We start from the raw sequence: 9,410 nt of genomic DNA on the forward strand, positions 1-9,410 counted from the left end.
CCTAAAGAGTCCAAGAGTTCTGTTAGTAATGCTGACACTAAAAGGTTTCTGGTTAAAGATTTTCCTGGAGGCTACTAGAGCTCTCAGACTCACATAACCACTGCACAACCAGAGGCCCTTGGAAAGATACACAGACACTGAGAAAACAAGCTCAGGGCTATTACAGAATCAGTAGAAATACTTTCAATGTTTCTCCCAGTTGGTCCTGCCTCAGGTCCGACTTCACAGAGACTGGACCAGCTCTTCCAGTCTTCCCAGTGGTCATCCCTAGGAAGCCCCAGAAGCAAATGTAGCACTTTGGTAAGTAGGGTGCTGAGAGCCTGTGTCCATTTGGGACTGGATATAAAATAGGGACACTAGAGAATCCCTAGATGGTGTAAAGAGTTAATATGTTCAAACCCACCAGCCACTCCTCAGAAGGAAGGTTGGGCAATCAACTTCCATAGTGATACTGCCTCGGAAACCCAAGGAGGAGTTGCTGAGTCAGGTATGACTCAATGGCACATAACAACAACAACTAACTGAAAAGTCTGAGGTGCCATGGAAGAAAGACCTGGAGGTCTTCTAAAAAATTGACCATTGAAAACCCTGTGGAGCACAGTTCTATTCTGATATACATGGGGCTGCCTTGGGTTGGACTGACTCCATAGGAACTGATTGTTGTTGTTGTTGTTTGCTGTCGAGTTGGACCTGACTCATAGTGACCCCTCCTTGGGTTTCTGAGGCAGTATCACTACAGAAGTAGATTGCCCCATCTTCCTTCCGAGGAGTGGCTGGTGGGTTTAAACAGCCAGCCTCCTGGTTAGCAGTCAAGTGCCTTAGGCACTAAAGAGGAGAGCTTGCAGAAACAGATCACAGCTGGGAGGGCTTCAGGCCACCAGCATGTTGGAAGCAGTGACCAGGCAGAAGTCAACTGCCGTAGAAGCAGGAGTGCTTTTCCTCTCTGTAACCCAGGCCTTTGTTTCTGCTCCCTCTTCAGCTGGTGCTGCCAGAATACTCCATCCATAGCCTCTTCTGCATCATGTTCCTGTGTGCACAGGAGTGGCTCACTCTGGGGCTGAATGTACCTCTACTTTTCTATCACTTCTGGAGGTAAGTCTCCTAGGGACTGGTCTGTCCTTCCCTTTTCTGCATGGGAAGTGCCCTCCAGAGACACTGTCCCCTAAATAGAGTGGCCACTAGGAGGCCTTCTGCTGTTTTGGGGACCCTCTCTCCAAAGCTCCCCTCTTAGGCAGCAAGAAATCCAATAGGGAAGGCCCCTTCTCACAGGCTGTCCTTAACCAGAGCCCCAGCCTTGTAGGTCACTGTTAAAAGCAGCTACCAGATGGACTTGATTTTCTGGGACAGTTATGATTTCAAATATTCTATTCCTTGCTATGACCATGTGTCAGATTGTGAGATTTGGGTTTTGCAAAATATAGTCACCATATGGATCAAGGAAGCAGGAGTGGGAATACAAAAGTAGTAAAAAATGTAGTTTCACAGATCAATTGTCCACGTTTTGCCCCTTGCGTCCTGACTTTTGGTCCCCTAAAATATTTCATTATTGTCATTTTACCATAAAATATAGCCTGGGTTTAACTACATCTGGAACATTCTTTCCTTCATTTAGCAAACATAGGATACATAGGACATGCCAGGCATTGTGGGAGATTCTGGGCTTTCTCTCAAGGTGTGTATAGCCTAGTGGTAGAGTAAAATACATTCTTAAAACATGGGAAAGAACATAGAGACAGCAGCAATTAGACTAGAAAGGGTGGCACTGGAAAATGTAGGGAACTACATTCCAGGTTGATGGACCAGCACATGCAACGGCCCAGAGGTAGGAAACCACATGGCATGCTTGGGGAACAGCCATTGTTTAGTGCAGTTGTATGGAAGGTGCTTAGAGGGAAGAAAAAAGAGATGGGGTTGACAAAACATCTAGGAACCAGATATGGAGGGCCTGAGACAATGTAATTGGGAAGTTGGCATTTATTCTGCAGGGAATGGAAAGCTATCCAAAACTTTTAAGGAGGAAATAGCATTTCCTGATCTGACTTTTAGGATAGTGATCCTGGCAACAGCGTGAAGGATGGGCTGGGGGTAAAATATTGAGGGTAGTGGAAGTTGAGTGGAGAGAACAAGAGACTCTGTAGAGGTGAACTGGACAGGACTTGGCCAATACTTGGGTATAGGAGGTGAGGGAGAGGGAGCCTCTAACCTGGGTGTCTGAGAGGGTGATGGTGCCATTGACCAAGAGCAGGAGAATAGGAGAAGTCATAGGTTTAAGGAAGAAGGAAAATGATTTTGATTACATGGCAAAGTTCCACTTTAAGTAAATGTAATCTGTTAAAATCTGAATTTAGAGAGGAGTCAAAAGAAGAATTAGGGAGTTGAAATGTATTGAGTCCCTCCTTGGGGACTTGCTATGCTTAATTTAGCCATTTTTCCCCTTATTTTACACATGAGACATAGAGATTTACAAACAAACAAACAAAAAAAATACAACTCACTGCCATCAAGTTGATTCTGACTCATAGTGGCCCCTGTTGGTTTCTGAGGTTATAAATCTTTACAGAAGTAGATTGTCCTATCTTCTTTATGCGGAGTGGCTGGTGGGTTTGAACCACTGATCTCTGGTTAGCAGCCAAATGCCTTATCTAGTTTGCCACCAGACCTCCTTAGAGACTCACAAAGGTGAAGTAATCACCCAGAGCTGCTTGGCTACTAAACCCTGCAACTGCCTGAATCCAAAATCCATGCCCTCACCCCTGCACATGCTCCCCAGAGGGTTGGCTCTTCCCCCTATGGAAGGAATTTATCTCAATATTCTTTTAAGTAATGGGCTCTCAATCCAGATTATCAAAAATGTGGTTAATATACAAAGCTTTGCTTTGTTCACTGCATCTTGGGGTTGTCATGTGTCCAGAAAGGGACTCGAGACCAGCCAACCAGTGTCCTTACTATAGGAATGCATATGTTTAAAGATACAAAGGGACCATTGGAATCTCCTTTGCAGTAAGGACTTTCCTTTTCTTTTAATCCCTGTCAGGATTTACCCTAAGTCCTCACAATTAGTAAGAGCTCAGAAAATGAAAGAAAAAAGAATGAGGAGGAGAGGAGTCCGTTAGAAATCAGAGTCCTTGAACACCCTCTTTCCTCAGTTTGCCCTTCCCCCTTGCCATCCAACAGGTCCAGCCCGTGAAGTTTCTCATATAGACAAATCCCTACTGCTCTACCTTTCCATTTGCTACCATTTGTTCAGTGCTTGTTCTTTGCTAAGTTCCTAATATTTAGTCCTCATAGCAGCCCTAGGAGGTAGGTAGTTTTCATGCCTGTTTTACAGATGGGAAAGGTGAGGTTCATGACTGACCCAAGAAAGGTTCCATGACTGGTTAGTGGCAGAGCCCCAGCTCTCTCCACTGAGCTACTTGTCTATCCTGCCCATCTGCCTCCACTTAATGAGGTCAGCTGGAACAAGGCCACAGTGAAGGCAAATCATTTTTGAAATCTGCTCCCAGGAAGAGGGGAGGTGAGTGGCCTGGAGGGCTATGAGCTGGCAGATATCATTGAATCTGGCTTGTGATTTCCTCTCAGCATAATGTCGGTGACAGATAATGTCAGTGCAATCCTCTGAACAGGAAGAAAGAGGGAAAGGAAATATCAAGTCCGTGAGTTGCTAAGTTACAGGGATATTCTTCAAAGCCAGTGTGATTAACCTCCTGATTAGAGCCGACTCTCCTGCTCCTTGCTCACCACTGAGAACCACAGCCTGTCACAGAGCCTTGCTGGACCCACTAATTTCCACTGCTGGCACCCTGATGCCTTTAGCAGGGTGACTCAAAAGCTGAATGATTTCAACTCCACTTTGTTCTTTGGCTCCAGAGGAGACTGTGGTAGAGGCCCTACGGCAGGATCCTGCCCACAGCCCGAGGAGGGGGTCCTGAGGGCAACAGCCACCTACACAGGACCTGGAGATCCACCTGGGTTCACGAGGTTAAGGCCCTGGGCTCCACCCTGCTTGTGTCCCATCCCAAGTGGCCCAGGTCAACTCATGTTGAGCCTATGCAATTTTCTGAAGTAGGCAAAGCTCTAGCCTCTCTCCTGCCTCCTGTCTTCCACCCACTGTTTTTATCATTACCCACTTTTCCTCTGGGGCTGCTCTCTGCCTATGGAGCTATTCTGGGTCCTCCTATTAAAAAAGAAAATATCTGATAAACTGCTTCACATTCAAGTGGGAATATGATATCCATTCTTTAGTATTCAGAGTTTTAGCAGAGGGTCTGGGTAAAGGACCCTTAATCCAAATTACTTAATCCAAAGTAATTTAAGTTTTAAGGTAGAATTGTAGGTACAGTGGCATCTAAGTGGTGAAGATGTAGCTTACACCTACACCTATATCGGTACCTATACCCATGGCTGTACACACTGCTGAACCCCAAAGCCCTGAGGGGAAAGGAGGCTCTTCCTGGTACCACTCAGATAACACCAGGCAACACATTTTTCCTTCCATTAGAGCAGCTTTATATGTGGGCTAAATGACCACGAGCCAATGGGTTCGAGTATTTGATGAGTTACTACCTATTTGTTGTTATGTGCCGTCAAGTCGAACCTGACTCATAGAGACCCCTCCTTGGGTTTCCGAGGCAGTATCACTATGGTTGTAGATTGCCCATTCTTCCTTCCAAGGAGTGGCTTGTGGGTTTGAACCGCCAGCCTTCTGGTTAGCAGTCAAGTGCCTTAGGTACTGTGCTACTACCTATTTAGATGGTGATTAAGGAGTTCTGGTAGTGTAGGTCTAAGGCACTTGACTGCTAACCAGAAGGCTGGTGGTTCAAACCCACCAACTCCTCAGAAGGAAGGTTGGGCAATCTACTTCCGTAGTGATACTACCTCAGAAACCCAAGGAGGGGTTGCTATGAGTCAGATCTGACTCGAAGGCAGTGAGTTTGGTGGTGCAGGGCCTAAAGCATTTGACTGCTAACTCAAAGGTTGGTGGTTCAAACCCCCCTTCGGCAGAAGGAAGATGAGGCAATATATTTCCGTAAAGATTTACCACCTTGGAAACCCAATGGGGGTCGCTATGAGTTGGAATCAACTCGATGGCAGTGGGAGTTTTTTTGTTTTGTTTAGATAGTAGTAAGGGCTGAGCTATTTTTTGGTGTCACCTAAACTGTGATCCCAGCAGATGACAAAAACTGCTTAGCATAGGTCCCTTGGAGAAAAGTCTTGTATCAGGAGGGCTTGGCCCAACCACTTTGAAAGCCCCTTTCCAGTTTCATTGCCAGTGGTGCCTGTCCTCTTTCCCCACAGGTATTTCCATTGTCCAGCAGATAGTTCGGAGCTAGCCTACGACCCGCCGGTGGTCATGAACGCAGACACCTTGAGTTACTGTCAGAAGGAGGCCTGGTGCAAACTGGCCTTCTATCTCCTCTCCTTCTTCTACTATCTTTACTGGTGAGTTTTTGCGCCTCCTGGTGGGTTTGATGCCTGCAGCAAATGGAAGGGAATTTCAGGCCAACCTGGTGGCCTTTGAGCGGTGGCTTATGAGGGTGGGAGTCATAGCCTATTGGGTATAACCCCAGCCATGTGACCTTAGCTCAGATAAGGGCTTCTGGGGCTTCTGTATTAACTAGGAAGAGGGGTAAAAGGTCCTACAGGAGGCCCTGCCTGCTGATAGGCATGGCTTAGGGCCATGCAGTGAAAACATACTCTACTACCTTCTCCTTTGTAAAGTGATGTTGGTTACTCCTTCTCAAAAGAACCTTCAGTCTGTAGCAACTCTGCATCTCAGCCATTAGATTACCTGTGGCCCCAGATGCAAAGCCTGGTCAACCCTTGCCCACTAATCTGCTTGTAAGCAATCTTGGGTACCACGATAGAAACCCCTAGTGGTGATCACACTTCACAAATGGCATGTTGGGTCATTAAATGCTTACACTAACAATTTTTCCAGTGCTACATAAAATCATTCTAATTAGGTAAAACATGATGATTTTGCAATTCCATTTCAGGAATCTCCCCTCTTTTCACCTCTACTCAGAACATCCTAGCTAAGCACATAGCTAGAAACAGACTATCTTGTGATTTGATACCCCAGAGAGTGCCTTGTTTTAAACAACCCCTCCTCCTTCCTGTTCCTCTTTGGGCTCATGTCTGGGTCCTCTCATTTGTCACTTTGCTACCTGTGGCAAGGCCCTGGATATGTCCAGATATCCCAGTACTGTCTCCAGAGTGTCATGGTTGACAACAGCCAGGTGAAGTGAGGAAGGTAGGAGTGTTAGATTCCAAGGCCACTCCAAGGTTTAGGTTGGGCTGTGGCAGGCTGGGGAGTGGCTACATTTGTCTAACATTTAAAAATGAGCCAGGAGGAGTTCTGAGGGTGCAGTAGCTAAGGCATTCAGCTACTAACCAAAGGGTCAGCAGTTCAAGGCCCCCAGTCACTCCTCAGGGGAAAGATGAGGCAGTTTGCTTCTGTAAAGATTGATAGCCTTGGAAGCCCCGCTGGGTCATTATGAATTGGAATCGACATGATTGCAGTGTGTTTGGTTTTGATTTTGGTTGAACTAAGAAGGGCATTATATGTATAGTTCATTTTATGAGATAAATGCTATCATTACCCACATTTTTAAAATGAGGAAACTGAAGCTCAGACATTAGATAATTTCCCCAAGGTCACAGCTACTAACGTGTCACCGCTATAAGTCCATCTCAAGTTGGATTCCAAAAACTGAACTCTAAGCTGTAGGCTGCCTTAGTCAGCCTCTAGAACAGTGTTTATCAAATTATGGTCTTTGGATCACTTCCATCAGAATCATGGAACAAGAAACATGCACTTAAAAATGCAGATTCCTGAGCTTAGGTCTACTGATTTGGAATTTCTCAAGCTGAGAGTATACATTTTAAATGAGCTTCTCAGAGGATTCTGATACACACCCAAACTTAGGACCTGCTGGTCTAGAGGTGTCTGTTTGTTTCTACTTCCCCTCCAAGTGTCCCCACACACTCAGAGGCCCCTGGGGGTGTAACTGCCCATGGAGTAACTCAGAGCCTGGAGGGGATTCAATATCATTCTACCACATCCTTCCTAGAGTTGAAGGTTGGTCCAGGCTTAGGGTCACCCTGTCCTTGTTTCCTCCTTGCACATCTAACTGGGATGATATCTGCTCCAATTTGCAAGGAGCTTGAGGATCTTTGAAGTCTCTGGAGATTTCTAAGGTACCTGGCAGCTTCATCCAAGTCCCTCTCACTCTAAGTCTGAGCTCTTTAATTCCCTAAAGCCCACTCAGGCTGGTTCTGTCTTGGGAAACTTATAACCAGTTGCTGTTAAATTGATCATGACTCATGACAACCCCATATGTGTCAGAGTAGAACTGCTCCATAGGGTTTTTTAATGGCTGATTTTTCAGAAGTAGGTCGCCAGGCCTTTTTTCCAAGGTATTTCTAGATTTACTTGAACCTCCAACCTTCCAGTTAGCAGTTAAGTGTGTTAACCATTTGCACCACCCACAGACTCCTGAGAAACCTGTAGAGATAGGAAAAGCCCCTGTGGGTTTAGGGAATTGACACCTTGGGTTAATGTGGTGAGGAGGTTCTTCCCTAGAGTCTGCTAAACCTCATTTTCTTTGTGAGGCTGCAGACTACCCCTGCTGCAGAGAGGTACAGATTGAGTGACCTGTTCCCAAAGCCAACAGAACAAGGCCAGAACTTTCCCTGGCTCCTGCCCACTAGCCTGGGGGGTTTCTATACACCTTATCACTGAGGGAGGCTGGCATAGGGACCTACTTCCTCACTTTACTTTTAATGCAGTAACTGCTGGAACCCAAGACATTTTGGGGAAGAAGCCATATGAATTTACCAACAGAAAGCACAGTGGCTCTTTGTCTGCTTGGCTGAGGTGGGAGGGGGTGGCATGGGGTGGTGTTGGCAGCCGAAGGTGGATGAGTGTGACCAGTCTGTAACTGATTATGTTCCACATTTTCTGTTTGACTGTCCTCTGTCCATTAGTTCACTTTGACACTGCACTTACATAAATTTGTTCATTATTTTGTTTCCAAAACAAAATGGGAAATAATGGCTTCCCTGCCTCACTGGAACCCTGGGTGGCAGCCAGAGGACATCTGTATTCTTGGTTGAACCTGACCTGTTGGCCCTCATCAGGGCTCCTCAAAGATCCTGTTTCTCCCACCTCAGGAATTCCCAGTCCCTCAGAATGAAGGACTGTCAGCCCAGGCCACTCTTGTTGGAAAAGAAGAGGATTGATGTGTATTGATTGAGTGATGCACCTGAGCTGAGCACAGTGCTAGAGGAATACATGTTACAGCAGCTGAGAATCCTGGAGAGGGGTGGTAGGGTTTCACATTTTGGGGTTATTGACAAGTTCCTGCAAAACTAAGAGAGGTTAAGGTTCTAGGTAATGATTTGCAATTTATCTGTCTTCAACGCCTGTGCTCTTTCCACTATGCTCTGCTAACCATATTGGCACCCAGTGCCACTGCCTTCTTAGTTTACCTTGTGGACCAGGAGGTGTTTGTAGGTTATGTGGGATAGGTGATAGCTAAGTCCAGTGTGAATGTAGCCTACCTGCTCAGAATAAAGATCTTTTCAAACCTGAAGTGTTAAAGCAGACCTGCATCAGCTACCTAAGGTAGTACCACCCTCTTGCCCGGTCTGGATCATACATGTCCCTCCTCATGTTTATTTCCTTTGTACCATTTACCACAATATATGCTTAAAGTAACACAGCAGTGGTGGTTTGGTGATGGAATTCTTGCCTTGCATATGAGAGATCCAGGTTTGATTCCCTGCCAAAGCACCTCATGGACATCTACCACCCCTCTGTCAGTGGAGGTTTGTGTGTTGCTATGATGCTGAGCAGGTTTCAGCCAAGCTTCTAGATCAAGATGGACTGGGAAGAAAGGTCTGGTAGTCTACTTCTGAAAATTAGTCAATGAAAACCTTATGGGTTACAGTGGTCCCATCAACAACCAATCATGGGGATGCCACAAGACTGGGCAGTGTTTTCGTTCCACTGTGCATGGGGTCTCCATGAGTCAGAGCCAACTCAGCAGCAGCTGACAACAACACACTTATTTATGTATTCACTTGTCCTTGATGACAGAGATCTCATTTGTTTTTATTCAATTCTGTGTCTGCAGAGCCCTGGTCAATGCCTGACACATAGTAGGTGCTCACTAAATCCTCATCATTTGTGGTTACAGCTTGACTGTTCACTCCCTCAAGGCAGAGAGTGTGGCTGCACACTCACCACTGTTTCTTAGCACCTAGAATGGTGCCTACCATGCAGTAGGTGCTCAATAAATACTTGAAAGAAGGAATAAACAAAAGTCAGTAAACAAAGGCATCAGCAAAAGGCCTCAGTATTACAACAGAAAGAGTCCTGTTTTTATTATTTATTTATTTATTTT

General features: G+C 45.8%; 1 protein-coding gene across 1 annotated transcript in view; it reads left to right on the forward strand.

The window, feature by feature from the left end:
• The window catches only part of CNIH3 (cornichon family AMPA receptor auxiliary protein 3), a 288,690-nt gene extending 283,247 nt beyond the window's left edge, over positions 1 to 5,443 (forward strand). The window contains exons 4-5 of the mRNA XM_007936996.1: positions 980 to 1,092; positions 5,296 to 5,443. Of these exons, the coding sequence (XP_007935187.1) occupies positions 980 to 1,092; positions 5,296 to 5,443 (261 nt within the window). The remainder of the gene's footprint in view (positions 1 to 979; positions 1,093 to 5,295) is intronic.
• Positions 5,444 to 9,410: the final 3,967 nt, after the last annotated feature.

The sequence above is a fragment of the Orycteropus afer genome, unplaced genomic scaffold (genome assembly GCF_000298275.1).
Source record: "Orycteropus afer afer isolate SDZICR_OR568_19922 unplaced genomic scaffold, OryAfe1.0 scaffold00039, whole genome shotgun sequence".
NCBI classification, from domain to species: Eukaryota; Metazoa; Chordata; class Mammalia; order Tubulidentata; family Orycteropodidae; genus Orycteropus; species Orycteropus afer.